General features: G+C 39.0%; 1 protein-coding gene across 2 annotated transcripts; it reads right to left on the reverse strand.

The window, feature by feature from the left end:
- Positions 1-2,284: 2,284 nt before the first annotated feature.
- Positions 2,285-17,437, reverse strand: LOC110694458 (protein EI24 homolog). 2 transcript variants are annotated; one of them, XM_021871634.1, is made up of 13 exons: positions 17,169-17,437; positions 13,025-13,145; positions 12,859-12,924; positions 11,448-11,598; positions 10,501-10,553; positions 9,936-10,067; positions 9,570-9,633; positions 9,275-9,339; positions 9,087-9,169; positions 7,852-7,928; positions 6,917-7,032; positions 2,609-2,705; positions 2,285-2,448 (listed from the first exon to the last, which is right to left on the reverse strand). In XM_021871634.1, exons 1-12 carry the CDS (start codon positions 17,203-17,205, stop codon positions 2,639-2,641), a joined length of 1,032 nt encoding a protein of 343 aa, XP_021727326.1. In that variant the 5' UTR covers positions 17,206-17,437; the 3' UTR covers positions 2,285-2,448; positions 2,609-2,638. The 2 variants fall into 2 exon arrangements, with proteins under 2 accessions (XP_021727326.1, XP_021727324.1); XM_021871632.1 differs by having other exon boundaries at positions 9,254-9,339; positions 17,169-17,436.
- Positions 17,438-26,732: the final 9,295 nt, after the last annotated feature.

Genomic DNA, 26,732 nt, shown 5'->3' on the forward strand with positions numbered 1-26,732 from the left:
CCTAATCAATATTATTCTTGTAGAACCCCCCAAATTACCTCTATTTATAGAGTTTAGTTGACCTTTTAGACTCCTAGTAGGATATGTTTTAGAAGCAATAATATAGGAAATATTGCTTGGAATAATCCAATAATCCTATTTTTCGATTATTTTTTAATAATCCGACCTTTATATTCAATCTGCTCCCAATAGTCTCAAGCGGTTATCTAACATGTTATAACAAGTTACCTGACAAGTGTCGGCCTGTGATTAGTTAAAAAAATTAAAAAATAAATAATTAATTGTTTAAATAGCCACCCACTAGCCTAAGCCACCCTTCCTGCCGCCCATTAATTAATAAGTTTTTTTTTAAGAAAAAAATTAATTAATCATTTTAAAAACCACCTCACTAGCCCAAGCCACCTTCCCCGCTGCCTGACTCCCTTGCCCCGCAGCACCAACCACCCAGACCCCCTCCCTCTCCCCAGCGTCGGCACCCCCATCCCCCCCCAATCCACCATCACCCTTCCCCCTGCCACGAAAATCCACTAGAATCATCCCCCCACACTCGAAAACCCCTTCCTTGTCTCAATCCCAAACCCGACCCCCTCCCCTTCCCCCTCCCGATTCCAACACGTCTCCTCTTCTCTTGTCCCAATTCCAGCCACCCTCACCTTCCCCCGTCTCGATTTCGACCTCCCTCACCTTTAACTGCCCCAATTTCGGCCTCTCTCACCTTTCCGCCCCAGCTTTGGCCGCCTAGCCACCCAAAATAGCGACGACGATGACGTATCTTGCGCCGCGAGATTCGATCTCACAGTTACTGCAATTCAGCGTGTATAGCGGTAGCTAGGCTAGGGGAGGGGTGGCTGCCGTATTTTTTTTTTTTTTTTAAATTCAATTTTTTAATTTAAGAATTTAGACAAATTATGGTGACACGTATACTTTAAACTAAAAAAAATTATATTTAACAAGTAACCGATCACTTGAGACCATTGGGAGCAGATAGGGTATAAAGGTCGAAAAAAATAATCAAAATGTGGGATTATTTTGGGTGGATGAGCCAAAGGTCGAATTATTCTGGGAAATTTTTCCATAATATTATAAAAAAAGTCTAGAGAGAGAAGCAAAACCTAAAGTGCTCTCTTTCCTTCTAAACACATACCTTCCTTCTCCTGACCAACGGCTCGCTGGCAACCGACCTTCGCTTCCCTCTGGTTGTTGGCAAGTTTGCTTCCTTTAGCTTCTTGCATGTTGAAGCCGAGTTTGGGTTCTCCCTTTCCTTGTACCTCTCTGTCCCTATTCCGTTGGAGTTCGATTTATTGATTTGGATCGGGTTCAATTTCAGGTATGAAATTTCAAGTATGGGTATGTTTCGTTTTTGATAAGGAGAGAACTATTTGGTTTATTTTAATTTTTAGTCTAGTTTATAGTTGTTGGGGTTTTCAGGTTGGTTGTTAGTTGTTTTAAGGCTATAGGATATTTTTGAGGAATTTAGAGGGATTTTGTGTATTTCTCATAATCTCATGTACCAATTTGGATTTGGAGGGTAAAGTCAACCCTAACACTACACGTGATGAGCATGTATATATAAGTGTGGTTGAAATTCTTGAGCATACAACTTTCTTCGTTCCAAACAATGCAAGAGACCTAGTTTTGTTCTCAATAGCCTAAATTGAAGCCTACATATAGGATCCAATAACAAATTAACAATATAATCAACTTTTCAATAAAATTTCCTTTTATTCACATCTTGCCAAAAGGCCAAAAATAAATTTAATCCTCTCTCCTCAGTTCTTAGTTAAATATTCAATTATGCTTAAATGAAAATTCTTCTAGATTTTGAAATCCCTAGATTTTTTTTTGGAAATCCCTAGATTTAGTTACAAATGGATTAAACTAATCTTGTGTTTAAGCAGTAAGGCATGGTTCTTCTACACCCTTTGTAAATTGGTAGTTTCCCAACATAAGTGTACAACACTTCTTTAAATTTACTAATACTCCTATATTGGTGAACAATACCCCTTTTAATACTTTTTATTACCCTTTAGTGACTAGAGGCTACCCCATTTAATCTCCGTAATAAACAAACGAGTAAAACCGCTACCTCAAGTAGCGGGTTTTAAGGCAAAACCACTACTTTTTACCCATTTTTACCGCAAAAATTACACTTTTGTCCCAGTGATAAACTTGAATTTCCTCTTAGTGACTATGTTTCCAGTTTTCAACATAATACATGTTTTCACACACAAATATGTTTAATATTTCAAATGATTTATTAGAAACACACACACACACCCACCCTATCCAACAAGTATAAATATCATATATTAAGAAATCATATCGTATAGTATATACATTGTACAAAAGCTGGTATCATCCAAGTTGCACACTCTCTATACATTTTGTATATAAGCTGTTATATGCACAATTTTGATAAGAGAGAAAAAAGAAATTGATGATCTTCCCCTGATTACAAAGGAACATTACAAATTGACATTAGAAAAAAAACATGTTAGAAGAGAAAAAATGCATAAAATATCCTCAAACTATGTAAAGTAAGAGGAAGACAAAAAGACTGAGCAGGAGCAAATAGAAGCAAAATGACATGAACTTTTGTAATACTCACTTAATATTTTTATGACTTGTTAAGAATTTCTTAAAGTGCCTTCTTTCCTTGGTTCTGCTCCCGCGATCTTAAAGGGAGGAAAGACAAGACCTTCATCCTACAAATACAGAGCACGTAAGTTGCGATTAGCAAAAGATGAAATGATTCATATAGCATATTCTTCAGTACTGTGAAAAAGATAAAATGGATTTTAAACCATGACTTTTATTCATGCAAGCACTCCAATTCAACAAGTAGCTAACTATTTCAGCATTTCTACTCTTCAAGATCAAACAGTGCAACTGATCCAAAGTACGAAGTCTGACAATTTGCCTTGACAAGTAGACAACAGACTTAATATCTCAAACCATGTTAAAAGTTGGGGGAGTCAAGAGATGGAGTGAATCATAGAATGCATTGGCAGGGTAGAAGAAAGAAATGAAAAGTGAGAAAAGGTAGTAGTGAGTAGCCAAGGGTGAAGTAAGGAGGGAGGAAAGAGCAGGAGGATGATGCTGAGGCGAAATAGGAGGAAACTAGTTCTAAGGTCGGTGAATGTGGGGAAGTTTTTGGTTTTTAGAACAAGTTTTGAAACCAATTATATCAATAAAATAATGCATTTAACTACCCTATTCACTTTTGTGTGATATAGAACTTAACACAAATACAGCAAATCTATTAAGGTTTATAATTTTGTTACTAACACATGCTTTTTAATAAGGAGATTAGCAATTACATCTTCTTTCTAAAGCTTAAACTATCCATTAAGCACTACAAATGTAACCCATGATAAGATAAGAAATCCTATTGCCACTTTTTCATCTAAACAAGCTCTACAATTGATAATGGGGGCTTTGGTTCAAGTATGTTCGGAAGAAGACAAAAAGAAAAAGGGGAAGGGGATTTAACTACTCACGTAACAAAGTAGTATGACATAATTAATTTGGGTGGTAAGGAAATTATTAACTATTATATATTTTGAAAAACAAAAGTAATCCTTATAAAAATGAGGATAAAATAATATAATAATGAATATGGATGGAATAATCCTTGAGATACCTTCTCCGGTCGCCAACATACCAATTTGCACATTTAATACAAAAGGTGGTACTACTAATAGCAAATAGCTGAGGTTGTATTATTTTGCATTCACCGCTAATAGTTAGGAATCTTTTAAAATTAGTTAATAGGAGTAATATTAATGAGCTCAAGGTTGAGAAGAAACCAATTAAGATGTTATTGTCAAGACTTCTTACGAAGAAGCCATCAATCACCCCTTTAGTGATGGTTTGGATATGGCATCTAAGTCATGACGAACTAGTCAAGGCTATAATGATGAAGTTAGGGGTGTGATTCCACTCTCATAATAAGATGGAAAATATAATAATAATCCCAATTATCATTGACCCCTTCTCAGAATACTCTCAACTATTGATTAAGTCTCAATAATCCTAACCATTATCTTAGCCTTTCCATTCCCTTTCTTAACCCCCAAACACCACACAACCCTTTTACCACCACCAAACACTTCCCTACCCGCACGAACTAGCGTTCAACCACCACCACCACCTTCATTGGCTCCACCCCACCACCACCATTACCACCCTACCATGACCCATAACAAATCAAAACACAATAAAACCACACCTCAGACACCTAGACACCTAAACCCACCTGCTCACCTTGTAACCACCCCTCCCAACCACCAAAAACCAGATTCACCCTCCGTGAAACTACACCCCACCCTCTCAAAACCTCCCCCACACCCACTCACTAGGAAAAATCCACTACCTTGAAACCCACTCCCAACCACACAGCACTAAAAATTTGAAATAATTTTTTTTTAAATGGGAACTTATTACTTTTTCTTCATCAGTAATGGCATTAGATGGTCAAATTCAACCACAAATGCTAAACATTTAGAGTTTTTATGGTCGCATTTGACTATTAAAACCTCTAGCTTCAATGATGGTGATGAGAAAAGGGGCGCTAGCAAGGAGCGGGGCCAGCGGGTAGGGGGGCAGTAAAGGGTGACGGCAAGGAGGTAGCAGCAGCAAAGAGTGGCAGCACCATCAGAAGAATAGGGGAGAAGGTAGTGGTGCAATGGTGAAGGAAAAAAGGGAGGTTAATGACCAAATACCCCAAACAACTCTATATTAAAGGCTTTTGATTTCCTTTCCCTCTATGCTCATACAAGCTATGCCCCTGTATTTTCTTGAATTTCTTCCATATCAGGAAGTGGGAGGATAAAGGAAGAAAGGGGGGGGGTTAATTCTTGGGAATTGTCATTTTCGGGGAGTACACCGGGCTAACTTGTTGAGTATCCTTTGGGTTGAATCTATGTTAAGTTGCAAATTGCTTGTTTAAAAATGTCGTCTAGTTAACTCTTCAGGTTTCTTACTTGTTGCTATTCTACAACTTCCCTCTTTATGTCATTATTGGGCAGCTAATCTAGAGAGAGTAGATACTTGAGAGTTGTGAACATGTGCATGTGCAGAGGCCAAAGAAGGCTTTGTTTCCTCATGCATCATGTAATATCCAGTTTAGTTCAATATTTCAGAGGCAAAAGGGGTGTTGTAATATTTGTTATTGTATGTTCTAATTGGCTGGAAAAGAAATAATAGGATTCTCAAGGTCAGGCGTCTTCTCAAGATTTGTTTGTGGTACAAGATGGTTTCCCTATCTACTCATTTCTCTCACACTAATGTGGCTTTCTGCAATGTATATTATATCTTGAACATAATTGATTTTTTTTTTCTTTTTGCTTGCTTTAGCAGGCATTTTGTTCTTCTTGTGAGGAGTATTAATGAGTCTAGAAGCTCTAGCGTACTTGTGAGAAACTCAACTGAGCTCAACGCAGATTTTAACAAGATGAAGAAGTGTTTGGTTGGAGCTTTTTTAATGGTATGGAATGGAAGTGATACCATTCCAATGTTGGTTGGTTTTTTTAGGGAGAATGTCATACCTTTAGGCATCAAACTCTACCGCTGTAAGTTAAAACTCTATACCCACAAGAATCAAACCCTACTTTCTCATTAAAGAAAGACAGAAGAGAGGGACTGAATGTGTTTTCGACCTTTTCCAGCGACATGACAAGTGATGCAAGCAATTTTTTTGGGATTCAAAATTTTTGTTATAAGCTCTTTTTTTAAAAAAAAACACTAAGGACTAATTGTACAGGATTAAATGGAATCTTGATCGCTTTTTATTTTCTTAATTTGGGTCTTGGTTGATATCATTGATTGTTTTAATTCTGAAGATACACGATTTTTATTTGTATTTCATGAAAGTTACATTTTAATAAAAGGTAAAGATATGTAAATTTCTACTTTAAAATTAAAAAAAAAAAAAAAAAAAACTACATACAATATTACAATTCTTCTTGAAATTTTAATTCCATAACGAGAGTGAACCAAACAGTATAAACAGCACACCAATCCATTCCAAAATTAAACCTAACACTTTGACATATGTATGAGGTTCTCAATCCATACCTCCTTGGTATGAGTTCCCAAGCGATTCGATTCTAAATTTTTGACCCAAACCTAAGCAAAGCTATGACTGAGTCAAGAAGTTTATGAGGAGGCTTAAAATAATTAAATTGAATAAAGGAAACTAGTTATGTTTTATGAGTTACTTAATAGATTCAGCAAATACCTATGAGAATCTTAATGTATCAGAAGTTTAAGTATTAATACCTAACAGTTGTGCACATAATAAGCAAGAAAATATATGTATGGCCTTTATGAGCAAAATCACAAAAATTCCGTTGCGATTGGATGAGTAAGCATTCTTTTTTTTTTTTTTCTTTTATGTGGATAACATTTAGCCATTTAGGCATTCAGCCTAATCTTTACAAAAAGTAATGATAGACATATTGTAGCATGAAAGGCGCTTTCTTGGTTAAAGCTCATAACTTGGCATATTCAGGCTTGGTAAAGAAGTCAAGCCGAGCCAGAATAGTCTGAGCTCCGCAATTTCAAGCTTGGCTTAATCTCAAGTTTGGATTGACCAAAGCTGTGTTCAGCTTGTCACCATATTTATCTGATTACAATGTAGAAAAACATACTTATGACTATCAAAGTAGAAAGTGGCATAGAGCTGCTATGGTGCAAACTGACAACTAAGATAATTCATAAAAATCTTCTCATTGTTGAGATGTCAACCCACTAAAGTTGCCTAATATCAAGAACAAGCCCATTGTAAACAAGGTATTAATACTCTCTTGTGGCTAGGCACCAATTAAATTCTCAGTACCAACTACATATTTATGCCTTATAGATTGTTACAAGAATCAAAGCTTCTAATTGAGAAAAGAAATGGAATACTTACGAGACAGTATCAGCGCCACAAAATATAGGAACCCTTCCTAATCCTACGCCAAGCCACTGCTTCCTCAGTGAAGATACTAGATTATCAGCATCTGAACCTGTTGCTGTCAAAACAAACTTCGAGAAGAGATTGAGAGCATCAGATATAATTGGAGAAAACATTAATTACTATGGTATAAATGGTAACAACCAAGTCCCCAGAAGGTCTGAAGGATATACCTTGTTTTCCTAACCTAAAATTCCAATCAAAGAGAGAAAGAACAACAATATAACTACTTTTTCATCAATTTTAGAATTCCAACAACTTAAGTGACTGAGAACGTTAAACCCTTGCGCAAATGCATGAACGCCATTTAACAAGGTATGAATGATTTTCTTTTCTTTCCAAATGTCATCTAATATTTACCAACCAAATATATCCTGACACTCACTTGTTCAAGAGAAGAGAAAACAACTCAATGCTTGCTAGGTAAAACAGATACATGTCATAGGATGGAAAACTGATCATATATGTTGCTTTGGGGATTATGCTATAATAATTAATTAAAAATATATAATCACAGTTAGTTTCTTAAGAACAGCGTATCCAAAGCAGGTTTTTGACTTCTCCAGAGATAAAACACTTTTACCAGCAGAATGCATTTCATTATAATTTCACAATTAGAAAAAAATTGTCACAACACAAGTTAACCATTAGAGTCCCTCATGCAACCATTATTCAATAATTGATCCCTAGAACTTAAAGAATCCAGAGATCTTTGCATTGTATCCATCTATGCCACAAAGAGGGAAATCAAAATGGATTCACTGACCAATAACTAGGCAGCCATTTAGTCAAACCACCTACGGAACAAAATGTACATAATGCCCATAAGGATTTTCTAAAATCAAGAAGAGGAGTCCATATACAGATATAAAAAATGCAGAGCTACATACCAGAGGAAAAAGAGTGGCCATGACAGCATAGCTCTCCAGAGGAGGGAAGAAGAAAATTGCCAGCACACATGGACTTCCTGAAATCATGCCCCAAATCTTAAGAAAATGACAAACTAAGAATCTTGATCTTATCTCATTGACTCAGACCGTGTATTTTCTTGAAATTTTAAGATGATAGATAGATTCTTAATCTATATATTTACCTTCTCAATCCACTCAATGATATTTAATAATTTAGCAAGCCCCATATAATACATCATTCTGGAAAGCTTTTAAAAGGACTCAGCTTTTTAGTTCATTTCAAAGAACATAACCAGATCATTTGAAAATGAAAAAGTAGAAATATATATATATATATATATATATATATATATATATATATATATATATATATAAACCCTGAAACCAAAATGGATCTTGAGCTCATTGGTCCACATCAGAGGCAGATTCACAACAAACCAAGGGTGTGCACTACTCAATGCTTCAATAAAAACTACTTGAGGCAACTTGATGAAAGATTATAAAGGTAGCATTTTGGTTGACCCTAATATACAGTAGATCTCTATCATATTAATGTGGGTCTAGTGTTCTTACATTGTCAACTGGACAATATTCTGAATACTTTTTTTTTTCCCAAAATGTTTCATATTATGACATAATCTTGATTTTTTTTCTCATTATAAATTGTCAAATGTTCTAAAGATAACATAATAGCACCAGCCTATAAAAGGGACTACAAGAGGTCATGGATGAAAAAATAAGATTATCAAACCAGGTTTTAATCATTGTTACTTATCAAAGTACGGAGTATATAATTGTGCATATCCTATATCAAAATCCTGGATACGCCATTGGTCAACATACTTGTATGTATAAGACCCATTAGATGTGCCTTCTATGCATATGGCCAAAATGTCAATGAAAGAAATAGTTAAAATTTAAATTAATACATTTGATTTTCCTTGTACTTAAATTACAAAGCATATTTGTCAATCGGGAATTATCATGAAAATATATAATTTCAAGCAAAAGGAAAACATAAAGTTCTTCATAGCACAATAAAAGAACTTATATTACTTACTATCCAGAAACTAACTCAAATTTACTAACAAGGGTTGAACCCAACATAGTGGTGAATATTAAGATTTGACTTAAATTGACTCAAAAGTTACAGGAATATGAATCAACAATCACGGGATATATCAATCACTTAATAATTGTTAGTTCATGCATACCAAAACCAGCAAAAAATGCCCAATTGGACTCAAAGAAGTCCAGCCTTCGATCGAGTGTAACTCCTGAAAGATTCCATTTGTACCTGATAGAGCAGCATTATAGATATTCAAAATCAAACAGATGCAAATACAATAGAGTACATAGAATAAAAAACAAGAGGACGTACTCAAAACAATAATAAGCATACATCCAGGAGAGTAGCAAGAAATTGAGTGCTTTCCCAGCATATGGTATGAAACCAGTGGCAAAAACCTGCATATATCACCATGAACAGTCAAGGTAGGATCAAACCAGCTTCTTTTAATAAGATTTTTTTTTTTAAAAAAAATTGAGAGGAAAAGGGTTAGAGCCGTAGAGGGTAGAGAAAAACAGCTGATTTCTTCACCATAGTATGTGCAGAGGCCAACGTTCACTGATAATGATGACTAGCTTACATGCCTGTGACAAAAAATACATACAAAAAACATCAGAAGTAGTCTCACCTCTAGGAAGAAGAAGCTCAGGAGAAGAACTGAGTAGACTTGCTCTCCTATTCCAATCATGATCCTAGAAGTAGATGGTGAGAAAATATTCAATCATACGGCAGTTAATGTAAAATGATCCCGGCATTAAAAATACAGTTCCAACCAACACATTGATAATAAGATTAATGTACAAATCAATCATGCTTAAAATTGGGCAAATAGTAGCAATTAAGTCTGATGACAACTATCTCTAATGGATATAACACCGAAGTTACTCAGCATTATGTCTTGTATAAGTAGGACAGTCACTTAGAGAGGTTATATTTTATAAAAACAGATTAAGTGTATATTCAAAAGATAGTAGCAATAACATTCTAGATTTACCCTTCAAGACCAGCAGATTTATCTGAACCAGGAATTTGTACAATTGATGCCTCTTTTTCAGCTGCCATCCGTGCTGTTGAAGGCTTATGCTTCCCCATAGCAATAAACCCATGCTTAGCTATATCATTGTACCTATATATACAGAAGGTTGAACAGCCTTAAAATTATGTATAAAACTTGAAGACTTGTGAAAAAAGACGAGAGAGCTTTTTTTAACAGTTCCAATGTTTAAACCTTTTGCATTTACTACAGTCAATTTAAGAGTTTACGAAAATATAGGGGATAAACAAAAAAAATAGTGCCAGGACGAGAATTTTAAAAAAAAAAAAAAGGGTTGTTGCATATTCATCTTAGTGGAAAAGCACGACAACTGTGATTGCCTTTATTTTCATTGAAAAGCAATGTGTTGTGGGAAAAGATTTATTTAATTCATAAATGCAAGAAGCCTCTAGTTTTTTTACTTATGCAACTTTTAGAAAATAGACTAGATTCATTTGTCTATGATACTACAATATACTTAAGCGTAAGAATCCAGAAGATACATGCAAATACATTTAAAAGTTACCAGATATTGCTCAGTATAATGCTGGACACGTACAATGGATAGAACCACACCAGCTGCATTAAACAGGCAAACAAAATTTTTGAACTCAAAAATTGTTTGAAACAGGTCTGCAAAATATTCTTTCTCAAGAAAAAAGTCCACTCAAGAAGGAACCACAAATAATATAAGCAATGCGCCAATCAGTAATTTTCCACATGCTATCAAGTTAAAACATATAGAAAACAACTCAGAGGAGGAACGTCACAGGGAGAAAGACAAAATTACCTAAGACCAAGGCAACTGTGGTGAATTCATAGTAAATGAGGAGATAGCAAAGAAAGACTTCATGAGCACAGGGATATTTATGGCCAATAACCCTTTAGATTCCAAATAGCCAATAGAATAAACATGTAATCACATTGCAAAGGATGATGACATATAAATCACACGCAACAGAAGTCATAAATTATATGATCTTATGTAGAGCATTTCAGATATCAATCAAGCATTTTTTTAAAATATAATTTTCAAACTTTAGTATTTATTCTCCAATCTGGTCTTTGAGAGTGTATTGTTAACTAATACTTTGCAATTAGATTAGAAGGAAACTTGACTCTCTTTTTCTAACACTGGCAAACTTTTCATGGATTTATTATATGTTACATCTCATAAATAAAAGGGAAAAGGAAAGAGAAAAAAAAACCAAGCATCTCAAGGAGAAAACATCAATTCATAAAAACATCAATTCATGATCCTATGTTACAGAGACTTGATATGAGTCATCTATAAATTCAGAAACAGCCAAATTTATACCATGATGTCAGTTGAAAAGAAATGACAAGATTCACAGACTGAACAATAAGATGTCAATAAGTCTACAGTAACTGCTTACTCAGGCAAATTATTTAGCCATGAAACTAAAAAAATGTACAGGATGACACTACAAATTAATTGAAAACAAAACTCACATAGATGAGTTGAATCAGAAGTTTTCGCGTTGTCGAATAAATAGTCAAAATCACTCCATATCTCCATACTTCTTCATACAAAATATGAGGGCATTGAGATGGCAATATCCATTCCAACATAGGAACAAGAAATGCTTTCAATATATATACACTGCAACAACATACATGGAAGATATATCAATAATACTGCAACATGAGTGTAATATGACTAGCAACTATGAAGGCAATGATAACAGCATTATCTATAAGCAGTCGAATAAGAGAAAGACAATTTAAAAGGACTGCAGTCAACAGTTGCTGATAAAAAGGCTGTTAAAACCAGCATGGTAGATAAAAATCATAGGTCACTATTTTCATCAAAAAATTTAATTTTCCACCACTGGTAGATACATAACCACATACATGCATTTATCTGTAGATGTACAAGTATTGGTACATACTTACATATCGCAAAGCCAAATATTATACAGGCCTCAACAACCACAATAATCCTACTTAAAATTTGGATCATGAAACCATTCCAAAAACCATCCTTTATCATTTTACAACCACAGGAAGAAACTTTAATCGATTCAATTTATTTCACAGTTGACGTGGAATTATTCTAGCCAAAACAGATCAACATGAAATGAAAAGGGGTTAAAAACAGGCGAGCCAACCAACAGCACCCACCAACATCATTACCCACAAATTGTTCTCTCCCGATAAGAACCAATTAAGGGATCCAACAAGAGGACTTTTTACAAAATGTATGCTATGGAACAAGTCTCTCCTATTCATTGACTTTAACCTTGATTTGACACAACCCCAAATAATAAAAACTAATATACTCACAAGAACAATTATTGCGTCCATCTTCCTCGTGTAGCTAGATTCACTTGCGAGATAAAATCACATAAAAAAATGATGTGGAAAGAAAATTTTATGTTTATGAAATCTACAGCATACAACATATGTGCCTAACATAGAAATAGCTGTGAATTAGTTTCTAACAAACCTGACTATATTATATGCAGCCAGGAATTAAAAATACAAACAAAAGATCAAAACAAAACCATAATTTAAAAAAAAAAATAATAAAAAAAAAAATGCTAACTTCAATCCTAAAAGTGGGCTGAAAATAAATAGAAAGCAAGGTTCTGCATTATATCTTGTGTGGATGAATATAAATACCTGTACTTAGGTAAGCAATCAATATGCCAATCAATATATTGCCAAATAAATTCAAATTTTGACAACATTAAACCAATTTAATTAGGTACACAACTAATATATTGCCAAACAATTTCCAAATTTAACAAAATTTTAAGCTTTTAATTACCTAAACAATGTGATTAAAAATAAATTCAAACAAAAGTGAAACAATAATCAAATTAAACTACAATTAAATAAAGATTATGATTTTTACTACCTGCCCAGAAAAATAAATCCATTGAAGAGAAAACATTGACTAGTTCGAATCAAAAGGCTTTTAGACCTGCAAAGTGAAACAAATCAAATTAAATCAATCTAAAATAAATAAATTGAGCAGGTAATTAATAATTAAATAAAAAATAGGGATAAATTAAGGATGTAACCTGTAACAAAAGATGGCAACTCTATGAACGCAACAAGCCTCTTTGAAACCATAAAACCAAAGAAGAGATCCTTGCTTTAGCTTTGCTAATGTACTTTCTCCAATTGGTGGAGTAGCCATTACTATGAAGCGTAAGAAGAGAGAGAAAGAGAAAAAGAGTAGATCTTTTAACATAAGCTGAAAGAAACTTCTGAGCAGTAAGAACAGATCTGTTAACATATTTCTTAGGTGAAACATAATCTTCATCACTAAGGCAACGCAACTATAAAAAAAAATAAAAAAAAAATTTAAAAAAATAAAAAAAAAAAGCTTATGTTGAAAAGTGACTATTCTGGCAAAACTAGAACTGTACAGTGTCACCATAATTACTGTAAAGCATAGCAGCATACAGCTATCAATTTCATCTGTACAGCTGAAAAACGGTAAAACATTCTGTGTCCACTGTTTGATAAGAATTTCAAATTTAGGTGTACACGTATAAAAAAATCCTCAGACATTCAAATGAAACATCAAATGATTTCTTCTCTCTAAAAATAATAACCAATATGAAATATATAGGAATAATCCAAAAAGGGAAAGAAAAAAAAAAATAATACACAAAGACAGAAGCAAGTCAAAACATAGCATTAGTCAATCCTTGGCCAACATATCAAACATTTGAAGGAGAAAACAGACGAGGAAAAGATATAATTTGGCTGATCCAACAAGAAAAGCTTCTATTCATTAAACTATAAGTGATTGAAACTTGCACAATTGATATCCTTGCAACCTTAATTATAAGCGCAGCCACCGTCAATATTCTTACAGTAACATACTTTTTTCATTTCTTTCCACAACCTAAGAAATGAAGTATTATTTTTAATTTAAACTTCACAATATCATAGACAGCTATACTTCCTCCCCTACAAGAAGGCACCAATTACATAGATGATTTGAAGCACCTGACTATATTTGCAATATTTTCAAGTTTCTTCTTCAATTGAATTGTCAAACTAACCCTACAACTCTGTCTTACGTTCTTATAACAAACAGGTCTACCAATACTTACACTGGAAAATACTCGACTTATGACCTTGCTAATCAAAGAAAATTGCATCTTAATTTTGCGTTCAATTGTGTTAAATCAAAAATATGAAGAGCTTTTAACACAGTATGTCATGAACATGAAAAGGTACAAAAATAAAAAGTTGTAGCTGCCCCTGTAAGACCGTAAAAGCTTCCAAATAGACACTGGCCATGCCTTACTTTTATATGAAAACAATTTAAATCAGCACATCATTATCCCAATTACCACTCAGAATCTTCCTTTGTTACTTTCCACCAATACACTTATCACCTTTGACTAGCTAAGAGACTTCCCACCCAAAATACAAAATTTAAACAAATAAGAACATTAAAGCTGTCCTCTTCCTAAGTTCCTATATGAGCTGCTTAACAGACAACTTACTTGCACTACCTCCTGTGATTATGAAAAAAATACACTAGCTCCTTCACAAGCACATCATCATGCAACTTCCTCACTCAGTATCTACTTTTGTTTCTATCCTCCCAGATGTAGTAGATCTCAGCTGCTAAGAAAAACATTCTCAGAATCTTCTGTAGCTACTAAAAGAGATTATAACAAATCATAATTTCAGTATAACCTCCATATCACCTAAACAAAGGAAAAACTCCAACCCAAATATTTCAGTACAACCTCCAAATCACCTAAACAGAGCAAAAACTCCAACCCAAATTTTTTTAGAATATGTAGGAGACACAAAAGAGTGAGATTTCTTCCAAAACAATGTATATAAAGGCTCAAGGCGCACCAAGGCGTTTCAGAGTTCCCTGTGCCTAAGGTGCGCCTCATTGAAGTAAGGCGCACATAATAAACAGAGAAAAAATCTTTGTGCGCCTTAAACTACGCCTTGGCTGTGCCTCATCAAAATCGCCTCGCCTGGACCACAAAAGGTGCATAACCCCTAACACCTTGTGCCTCAGCGCCTTCAAACACTGTTCCAAAGTCCATAATCGTTCCATGGACAAACACTTCAACAAAGTTTACTTCAAGATAGGGTATGACTTCTTTCGGAACACATGGAGATGGCAACTCTCTCTCATATTCAATTGCAAGTTTCTTCAAAGTAAGGTTTGTATATCAGCTTCAATAAGTTTACCCTTCTTAAAACCATAAGGATATTTATACTCAAACAAAGCAGATGTTAAATCTCCCACCGTACAAGACATATTAGCCCTTTGAGGTTTACCACTGATTCTTTCAGAAGCTTCAGTTATTGCAACAAAAGTCTTCCCTCTAGCAAACTTTTCAGTTTTCACACTATGAGCAAATTGTTGTTATGAATTTGTGCCTCAGAAATATAATGCTTTTTCTAGGTTCAAGCCAAAGGTACCACCCTCTCCCCCAAGGGCTGGGGAAAAATCAATACTCAAATTGACTGCAATAATATGCTACAAAAAAAATAGCAAAAAAAAAGTCCTCTACAAGAACATAAGGTAATGCCATGACCAAAATCTACTTACTACCTTCTAGACAATTCAATCTTTTATCTTCAAGAGCTTGATTCTCAAGAGACAGATATGTCTTAGTAAGAACAAGCTGTCATTTAGCAAATCTCATAAGTCTTCGAAGCATAAGATTAATAGTTCAGCACTAATAGAACACTTGGATGTAAAATAGTTAATTGATTCCATTTTAAGGTTAGAAAAGACTTATTTCGCAAGATAGTATATTTTCCTTTCAATGGGATGAGGAAATGTAAATTCAACAAGTATGATATGGATCAACAACACTCTTGACCGGTAAGAAATTCAACAGATGATCTACCTCAAGCAAGAATAAGTTGTTTGTAAAACAAAAAATGAGGTTCAAAGCTCACTGTAACTAGTCCCTTACATGGATGTAAGTGAAGCTAAGATCAATAAGAAATTGTGTGAGATTGTTTGCATGTAGTATGTAAAACAATGGCATGTTGATGAATGACAAGGGCGGGAGACCAAGAGATATGGATTACACCATTATATTCCACACATCCAAACAAAACCGAGAATAAAAAGCATCCATTTCTTCCATCAAATTCATTTCCTCTCCCATACAACAGCTATTAGTATTCCCCACCGAAATCATAATCTTTTAATGCTTTTACTAACAAGTATCTCAAAAACCCATCTACTTACAGAACCAACTTAGAATCCACCTAACAATATACCAATCTCTATACTTCTTTGTACACAGTAAGTAACTTCGGTCAGCAAGTAACTTTAATTTGCCATCAAATCCATCAATTTAATCCAAAACCAATCCCTTTCTCCAATCATACTCATGAAGCATCAAAATTCCTCATCACAAACCCTACATAAACAAGCCTTAAGCTGAGGAAAACAACACGGCAAAGTCCCTAAATTGTCCGCTCCATTAAACAAAGATACTCCTCCCAATATAGCTCAATCAAACCATAGTCTCAACATAAAGCATTTCCGATGAGGATATATCCAAATATACAGAAGAAACCAGCACTACCAAGTCAACTGAAGTTCCTCAATAATTGTCTCAACTGAAGTTCCTCAATAATCATCAGGACTTCCATATTCTATATCACCAAAACATTATCCCAAATTCCCAATTAAAAGGCAAATACACGATTCATCAATCTTCCACTATCCCAACCATATCCAACTGTGGTTGCCTCCTGAAAAACTTAGTCCATATCACCTTTCTTTCTCCTAATCAGCAATCTAATCCAGTTACACAACCAAAATCCATAGCTAATTTACAGTGTCATAATTCAATTAGAACCCGTGAAAATGTATGCATTCCCACAGTTATCTACATCCTAAATATAATGCTTCCCAACTTACAGTTGTAATTCTAACCCCAAAAAACTTGAAAGAAACAATTTTTAATTTATTTTTTTCTAAAGAGGCAAAGAATCAAAATCAGATAACGCAAATTCAACCAATATATTATAATTCTCAAAATCTAACCTATATTCCCAAAAAAATTGCTATTGCCATTAAACAAAGGATCACAATAATTAAATAAAATCAAATTAATCAAAAATTGAAACAAAATAGAATCGCAATTCCCAAAATCAAAAAGGGTTTACGAAATTAAAATTGAAAAGAGGAGAGAGAAAAAAGAGGACCTGGTAAACAACGACGACAAAGAAGGAAATCAGCCATGCAAAAAGAGCGAGCATGATCTTATTTCTTCAATGGAACTCTCTCTAACTTTCTCTCTCCTCTGTCACTCTTTTAGTTAACGACAACGACGGCGGTGTTTCCCGATAAGAGGAGAGAGAAAGAGAAATTGGGACGACGACCTTGGTGTGGGTGTTTTGCCGTGAAGTCGTGGGAAAGAATCGTATGAAGAAAAGATGAAAGACAGGTACTAGTGTACTACGTAATTTGTTCTGTTTTTAGTAAGGAGAGGAGTTTAATAGGACGATTTGCCCAAGTGAGCTTAATTAAAAAACTATTTTGTAAAATAGACGCGTGGTAAAACTATTTATCAAACTTAGTTTATGGGATAGATAACGTTTTATATCCTGGGTTTTAAAAAAAAAAAATTCCAGACAGCGTTTTACTTATTGACTTGTTTTTTTAAAATTTCGTAATTTCTGATTTTTAAATTTTAAACAAAAATTAAAAATTTAAATACACTAAAACGTTGTCTTATGTACTGAATTAAACGCTACCTGGGACAACGTTTTTTCTGCTGGACTGCAACAGCCAGCAACCTCCTCACTCCAAAGTCAGCCCCCAACCCACCACCCCCGGCCCTCATTCAGCCACCACCCTTCACCACCACCCCCAGCCCTCATTAAGCCACCACCCTCCACCACCACCCCCACCACCAACCCCAACCTCAACCATCATCCTCACCGCCAATCACGATCTCCAACAACCTCCCCACCACCACCCACCACTTTCACCCACCCTTAGCCACTTCAAACCACTCCAACCACCCCCAATAGCACTACAACCACCATGAACCACCACATTAACCACGACCGGCCATTCAAATAAGGAAATTAAACTTCAAACCACACACAGATTCATTCAAAAAACATTTAATATATTAATAATGTAAGTGTTATATAAAACAGACTAGAAAATTCGATTACAGCAAATAAATCAGATAATACTATCCCCCTGACTCATTTATTCGGGGTAATGGTTCTCTATCCTTTCTGTCGTCCCTCTGTCTAACACGACGCCACCTGTAATGAGTAATGGTGGTAAATGGGTCTTGGGGCGGTGGCGGGTTTGATGGTTGGACGATGGGTCCTCCAGAGTAGGGGTGGACGCAGAAATGTGGATGATGTAATCCTCTGCGACTCTGGGTGACGTAGGATCACCTCTGTTTCGGGGTTTTCTGATGTCCCGCGGGAGAGTTACAATTCCGGGACTGGTATCCTTGCGCCTGTAACTGAAAAACAATGGAGACTCCTTGTGGGTGGAGTTCCGCCTCCGACGGTCAAGTTAGTACTTGTTTGAGGAGTAATAAGTGCGGAAAAGTAAAGGTAGACGATCTGGTCCCTCAAGGTGAGGAGTGATCAATGTGTTTTGGCTTATCTAGGTGAGAGTAATTAATTGCTGCCTCCCCTTTAATGAGGATTAATTAGTGTATTTATAGTCTTGGGAAGCGTGTCAGTCCTAGGTTTAGGTCAACCTAGGGCTGATTGGGCTTCTTCCGGAGACTGGGCCTAGGTGGCTGTTTCGCCCATTTGGCATAGGTGAGGCCACGTAGCGTGGCATAACTAGTCCAAGGTGGACTGATCAGCACTTGACACGTGGCAGGCTCCAACTAATCCACGTGGCGAACACATGGCAGGGCCTGAATGGTCCACTTGTCAGATGACGACTGGCTGGGGAAAATCCCCTAATCATTTGCCCCTTACAGGTGGCACGTGACTGGTCACATGTCACATGTGACAGGTGTCGGCCTGCTACAAGTGTCGCCCTATGATGGGCCGAGCGTTTTTCCTGCTTATTTTTTGAATTTGGAAGCGACTCTTCAACTTCCACAAATTCTCTATATAAGGGCTTTGACCAAAAGTCTTGTTCACACTTTGCATTTTCTTAAAGAGAACACTCGGACCCTTGCACTTGAGCTCTGACACTTTGCAACTTTTGACCTGCCGATTATTTCTGACAAGCCGACTGCTTTCGCTAGACGACTGCTTTTTCCTTCTTTCTAGAACTCATATTACTCAGGTAATCGTCTGCTCTCTTGTGTTTTCTTTACTTTCTTTTCTGTGAAATATGGTACCTCAAAAGCACCCGGCACAACCTAGGTTAGTGATCAGTCGGTCACCGGGGACGGCTGAATCTAGGACTAGGAGTGCCGCCTGTCCCTTTTAGGACCAATCTTCGCCCTTTGTACATAGCCCGACTGTGTCTGTGTCTGTGCAGAACACAATGGCCCGAACTAAGAGGACGGCTAGATACACCAGCTCGGATGGTTCCTCGTTCTATGTACCAGTGAGCGAGACATCAGACAAGACGCCTGATGCTGAAGGTACCCAAAGCGGCTCTGTTGCCGTGAGCTCTGAGGAGGGGGCTAAGGTGGCCCCTTCCCACTTTATTATTGACCTGGCCAGTCAGCAGTCGGCCCCTGAAGAAGAAAAGGGGTCGGCCCCCTCAGGGAGAGGGGAGGAGTCGGACTCTTCTGATAATGAGTCTGACTCTAGCTCTTCAAGCTGCCTCTCTCTAAACTCAGAGGAAAGGCATTCTCGTTTGCATGAGGCGAGACTCTCTCATGCGGCTGATAAGGGGGACGACTGGTCAGAACCATACGCCTCCTATAGGGAGTTGAATACTCCTTACTACTGTCATGTCCCAAAGGGTCGAATCAAGGCCATGAAAGAACGAATAGACTCTTTTTTATCGGACTATGTGATAGGTCCTAATTTTCAATTATTTGTGCTGAAGATGCAGTTGTCTAGCCCGCGGGGGCTAGCTACAGGGACGCCTGTTTTGGCTGCTACGAGGCGGCCATTAAGGCTGGTCTTCGATTTCCCTTGCATCCGGTCGTTCAACAAATCCTCGATGGATACGAGGTGGGGCTATGGCAGTTAGCCCCGAATTCCTGGTTCAACATCCTTGGCTATGTAGCCGGATGTGAAATGCATGGGGTGGAGCCGAATTTTGAGGCGTTCACCCATATGAATTATCTTAGCCGAACCCCCAAAGCAAGCGATACCGGCTGGTACAAATAACGAGCCACAAGGGCTATTTGATGACGGGGGGGAAAGAAAACAAATGGAAGGATTGGAGAAACACCTTCCTCATAATTGCCAGTCCTGACAAACTGCTGAACAAGCGCTACAATAGGTGGAACAAGGATCCGCCTTTTCTAGCAGGCGGCCGTAGCATGCCGCTTGTCCCTCGCCGGGCTAGGGAGGAGATCCTTGACCGAGGGCTTTTTAAAGTAGAGATAAGGGAAAACTCTACTACTGGGGTACGAGAGCAGGTGCCTTTAAACTGTGTCCCCAAATTTCAATGGCTCTATGATGAGTATTTTTTGGCCGCTTGTGGCCTTAGTAGTCGGACCTCCAGAGGTAGCCGGCCTCTTGAGCATCTATATGCATCTTTTGTTTCTTGCCTTCAAATTTCTTATATCTCTTTGTGGTGCTTATTTTCAGTTGAAGCTATGGACCACATCTCTGCGTCCAAGAAGGCGGCCGCCTTGTTGCGGACCTCAATCATGCACCAGAAGCGGACCTCATCTGATTCTCCTGCCAAGGAGACGCCCATAGTGAGTTCTGAGCCTTTAAACTTTGTCTTGAAAGCCTGCTTTTATCAGTATTGACCATTCATCTTTTTCGCAGGCGGGCACGTCCAAACCCTCTTCTTCCCAGCAGCCGGATGTGAAGGCTCGCAAGCTGGCTATTGGGAGCTCACCTGGCTATGTGGGTAAACAAATTCAAGTCCCTAGGGACAGTCGGCCACCAAGAGGTATAATCCGGCTCTACTAGACTTAACTTTTTCTTCAATGCTTTCTTCAGGTTTTGATGTTTCTCTTTTCTGGATGCAGGCGGCCCTCAAGAACTCGACTTGGTCCAAATGGCCAAGTCTATGGTAAAGGCCATCCCTCTAGAGGAGAGGGATGCGGTCAAGGGAGCCGGCACCCTTGACCTGGACAACATCATGGGTCTCCTCTCCGAGGTAGACTTAGCGTTTTAAAAATGTTGATTTTGCCTGCCGCCTGCTCTTTTCAAATCTGACGCCTGTTTTTCCTTTTTCATACTCTGTTGCGAGTACACGGCCTCCGTAGGCCGATCAGCGCCAAGAACAAAGAGGTATAGGCTGCTAAAGCCATGGCCGCCTTTGACTGTGACAAGGCAATGTTTCAAATTGCCCAAAATGAAATTTTGACAACTGATATTATATCAGGCGCATGCCACTTCGACTGTCCGCACCAAGTTGGAGGCGACCAAAAAGAAGAACAATGAGCTGGAGGCGACTGTCCAAACTCTCCGAGAGGAGCTGAAGCCGCTTATGCATATTGCGCACCAATATGAATCCTTGAAGAAATCCTTAGAGAGTGTCAAGGACCGCCTGCAAAAGCAGGAAGCGGCCATCACTTAAGAGCTCAAAGCTAAGGTCAATTCTGAAAAGATGGCTTTAGCCCAAGCCATGATGGAGGACTCGGCTCAGATCATTTAGATGACCTGGACAACCCTCTTCCCAAAAGCTAGCTATGTCGCCTAGGATAAGAAGTTCAACGCTTGTACTGAAGAGTACAACCAAAGGATCATGCAGCAGGCGGCTGGTGAAGATGAGGCGGTCGACTCCAGCTCTGAGGAGGAAGAAGAGGTGGTGGCCCTGCAACCAATGGAGGTGGATGCGCAAAGAGCTCTGCCCCTGAAGACGAGACAACAAAGGAGGCTGCTTTGAAGAATCAAGCGCCCAACGTTGAGCTTGATCAGGCAGCAGTTAACAACGAAGCCCCTCCAAATGCTTAAAGCTTTTATTTGTCGAACTTTTCTCCGGCCTGCGTGCCGTTTGTTCTTGTATCACTTTACCCGGCCAAGGGGCCGGGGTTTATGAATATTTTGCCGTTCTTTATGGCCGGCTGTTTATATGAGTTTGGTGACCGTCTTTCGGTCGTCTTTGATCACTGAATCTTGTTTATGCTTTATTTTTGCCAAGTGTAGAGGATCCTGTTTCGATTAAAATGCTTTAAAATTTGTAACAGTACCGACTGCCTATGCCCCTGGACGACTGGTTGTCTTGGCTCCAGATTGGCGATCAGTCGGCCATTTGCCCAGTCGGATCCCCAACGTATTTTGGAAAACGCGTTAGGTTTATCTTAACTTTTTCAAGTTAGAAAGAAACAGGCCGCTTATAACCAGCCCGCCTGTTTGTTTGAATAGGAATAGCTCTTGAGTCCCTGTTTGCCAAAAAACAGTCGACCTACGAACCAGATTTTCAAACATGTTTGGTTTGAAAAGAAATCATCTTAGAAGGGGTCGTGGTACGAAAGCTTTTGTTTACCCTTGGACAGGCGAACTCGTCATACCTTTTTGGATCCTTACTAAGTATAAGAGAGTGGCTTATGAGTAATCTTTGAGATTACTCATTTGTCAACTTCTGAGTTTGAATAGTAGAGGTACCGGGCGGCGGAGGCCGGCTGATCCCCTTGATTCGCCAATTTTTTTTGGCTATTTACTCAAGGGGTACCGGTTGTACTTATCCCAAGTAATACAGAAGGCCATCTGACACGGATGTTAACTACTAACACTTGTTTGGTTTAATGTTAGAGTTATCCTTGTCTCAAAAACAGCTACGCGGTTGTCCTTGGGGACAGTCGTCTAGGTGCCGTGTATTTAGTTTATAGAGCAATGTTCCACCCAAAAGGGAGATGCTCTCTGCGACGAATTTCATCCGGAGGGATACCGCTGGACGCCTGTTATGATGTTGGGACAGGTCGTATTAGTTTAAAGATTGGATCAGTTGGCTGGGCCCTGGTCTGATCATTCGGCCATAGGCCTTAGGTAGTTCATGGCGAACTAAGTATAGGTGAGTAGCCGACTGTATACCTACAGGCGGCGTGCCCCTCTTAATTTGAGTAAAATGGAGAGTAGCCGACTGTTTTACCAGTTGGCATGCCCCTCAATTGATGAGAAAATGGAGAGTAGCCGGCTGCTAATGGAGCAGGCGGCGTGCCTCTCTATGTACAATATAGATGAAGAAAAATAGAAAACTTTATTAGTAGCTCTCGGCTATTTTCATCATTCAAAAATAATACTTCTTTAAATTATCTACATTCCAGGTTCGAGGCAAGGGTTGGCCGTCTGGTGTTTCCAGGCGGTAGGTGCCGTCCCTGACCTCTTCATAGATTTGGTAGGGTCCTTCCCAGTTGGGAGTTAATTTGCTTGACTCATTAGCCCTACCGACTGCTTCCATCTTTCTTAGTACAAAGTCCCCCACTTTGAGTGGACGCCTGTGCACTCTTTTGTTATATGACCTTGTCATTCTCAGGCGGTAGATTTCGTGGCGTAGAACTGCATTGCCCCTTCGTTCTAGGAGTGAATCCAATGCCAGGCGCATGGATTCCCAATTCACCTCTTCGTCATACAACATTATCCGAAGAGTCGGCTCGTAGTGTTCAATTGGTAGAACAGCTTCTGCCCCATAAGTTAGCAGGAATGGAGTTTCTCCAGTCGCCCCTTTTTTAGTCGTCCTAATGGACTAGAGAACATGTGGTAGTTCATCTGCCCATAGGCCGCCTGCTCGTTCAATCTTCTTCTTAATCCCGTCTGAGATGATCTTATTGAAAGCTTATACTTGGTCATTTGCTTGTGGTCGGTCGACTGGTGCAAAGCAGTGTGAGATGCCTTGGTCTCCCAGCCAATTTTTGAGAACAGGCGTCTCAAATTGGGGACCAAAAAACCATAGACATGGGCACACCAAACCGAGTGATGACATTTTTCCAGATAAACAAGATTACATCCTTGGTCTTGATTCCCTTAACAACCTCTGCTTCTACCCATTTGGTGAAGTAGTCGACTACAACAAATATGTACTTCTTGCCGCCTGTAGCAGGCGTATAGGGACCTAGGATATCCATGCCCCATTTAGCAAACGGTAGTGGGCTATGGATGGCCGTGCGATCAGTAGCCGGACGGTGGATTAACTTGCCAAACCTTTGGCACTTGTCACATTTTTTCACCATCTCCATGGCTTCTGCTTCCAGGGTAGGCCAAAAGTAACCTTGCCGCCTTGCCCATTGAGCAAGCGACCTGCCGCCTACGTGCGAGGCACAATACCCTGAATGTAGATCTTCTAGGACCTCTCGTCCTCTTTTCGGGGTCACACACTTTAAGAGGGGCTGAAGGTAACCCTACTTAAAGAGCTCTCCCTTGCACATTTCGAAGTTGGACGCCTGTTTTTTCAGCAGGGCCGCCTGAGATTGATCATCCAGCAAGGTGTCGTCTGTTAAATATGCCCTGATTAGGTCCATCTAGGTTGAACTTCGATCTAGAACTCCAATGGGTTCTTCTTCAATACTTCTATTTTCCATCACTTCCCAGAACACGGTTCTTGGGGTATCACAGGAGGCCGAGGATGCCAACTTTTAGAGGGCATCCGCCTGGTTGTTCTCGGACCTGGGTACTTGAGTTAGACAAAACTCCTCAAGTGACCCAGCTGCCTGTCGTACCGCCTGCAAATATTTAATCATGGCCGGATGGGTTGCTTCGTATTCGCCGTTGTATTGACTTACTATCAACTGTGAGTCAGAGAAGGCGTCTATTTTTCTTCCCCCAGCCGCCTTACACATGCGAATACCGGCCAGTAAGGCTTCATATTCCACCTCGTTGTTCGAGGTTTGGAAGTTAAAGCGTAGAGCATACTCGTACCTGTCGCTTTCTAGCGACTGACATATGGCGCCTGCCCCACAACCATTCGAAGTGGAGCTCCCGTCCACATAGACCTTCCAGACTTGGTCTGGAATTTGAGAATCAGAGGGCCGAGTCATCTCTACAATAAAATCAGCAAATGCTTGCCCCTTTACTGCTTTTCTTGGCTCAAATGTGATTTCAAGGCTCTGAATTTCTATCGCCCATTTGATCATTTGGCCTGACGACTCCATTGTTGTCAGTGGCCACTTGATTGGCTGATCTGTGTATACAACGACTGAATGTGCCAAGAAATAGGGCTTCAACTTTCTAACTGCGATGAAAAGGGCAAGACCGAATTTTTCCACTAGGGGGTACCTCAACTCGGCATTCTTCAACACATGACTGACAAAATAGAACGGGAGCTGACAGCCGTCTCTTTCAGCAAGGAGGACGGCACTTAGAGCATGGTCAAATACTGCTAAATACATGTAGAGCACTTCTTTGGGTAAGGAGCTGACCAGCCTTGGCAATGAGTGCAAATGTTGCTTTAGTTTCAGGAAGGCCGCCTCAGCATCCGACCCCCATTCAAACCTAGCTTTCTTCTTAATTGCCTGAAAAAAGTAGAGGCACTTGTCACCTGACCGGCTGAGTAATCTTCCCAGGGCCGCCAGACAACCTGTTAACTTTTGAGCCTCTCGAACTGTGCGAGGCAACTGCATGTCTATGACCGCCTGCACTTTCTCGGGGTTCGCCTCTATACCTCTCTGATTGACGAGAAATCCGAGAAACTTCCCAGACTCAACCCCAAAAATACATTTCTTGGGATTGAGCATGACATGGTGCCACCTGAGTGTGGTAAATGTTTCTCGGAGGTCGGCCAGATGGTCCGTCTAAAGCTTGGATTTCACAATCATATCATCTATGTATGCCTCGACATTCCTTCCAATTTGGTCAAAGAAGACTGTGTTTATCATTTTTTGGAAGGTGGCCGGGGCGTTTTTCAAACCAAACGGCATGACCGTGTAGCAATATAGCCCTTAATCAGTAACGAAGGCCGTTTTCTCCTGATCTTTCTTCCACAAAGGGATCTGATGGAAACCAGAGTAGGCGTCCGTGAAGCTCATTAAAGCGTGGGCGGCTGTTGAGTCGACCAGACTGTTGATCTTAGGCAATGGATAGCTATCTTTGGGGCACGCCTTGTTTAAATCAGTGTAGTCCACACACATTCGCCAGGTACCATTCGGCTTCTTTACCATTACAACGTTTGCAACCCAGTCAGGGAAATAACATTGCCGAATGAACCCTGCATCTAGGAACTTTTTAACCTCAGCGGCAGCCGCTTGACTTATTTCTTCACCATGGTTCCGTTTCTTTTGCCGGACTGACCTCTTTTTTGGATCCACCGCTAGTTTATGCACATCCAGGTCTGGGCTTATACCTGGCATTTCATGAACCTCAAATGCGAAGATATCCTTGAATTCCTTCAAGAGTTGGTGAAGATCATCTCCCAGCATTGTAAGAGCAGTTGTCCCAACTTTGATTGTTCAGTCAGGACGTGAGTCGTCCAGGATGACATCCGTATGCTCACCAGCCGGCTAAGGGAGGAATTCGTCTGACCGCTCCTCTGCCAGTGATTGTTGTCGTTTTTTCTTTTCTCTCGGCCCCCAGTTGGGCAACCTTTCTTTTCTTGCCGCCTGCTGCTTGGACAGGCGCATCCTCCTTGATTTGTTCAAGGTGCTTTGTCTCTCCACTTGGCCCAGCAGTCGCCACAGTGGGTTTAATATCTGAGAGATAACACTCTCGTGCCATCTTCTGATCTCCCCGTAAGGAGCCGACTGTTCCATTATCCTTCTCAAA

This window comes from Chenopodium quinoa, unplaced genomic scaffold (genome assembly GCF_001683475.1).
Source record: "Chenopodium quinoa cultivar QQ74 unplaced genomic scaffold, ASM168347v1, whole genome shotgun sequence".
Classification (NCBI taxonomy): Eukaryota; Viridiplantae; Streptophyta; class Magnoliopsida; order Caryophyllales; family Amaranthaceae; genus Chenopodium; species Chenopodium quinoa.

Bases quoted from the DNA above. Each gene is read 5' to 3' on its own strand.
- LOC110694458 (XM_021871632.1), bottom strand. From the start codon at position 17,205: ATGGCTGATTTCCTTCTTTGTCGTCGTTGTTTACCAG. The intron at 13,146-17,168 runs GTCCTCTTTTTT...TACGCTTCATAG, and splicing joins TTGTCGTCGTTGTTTACCAG to TAATGGCTACTCCACCAATT. The intron at 11,599-12,858 runs GTAGTAAAAATC...ATGTTGTTGCAG, and splicing joins GGATTTATTTTTCTGGGCAG to TGTATATATATTGAAAGCAT.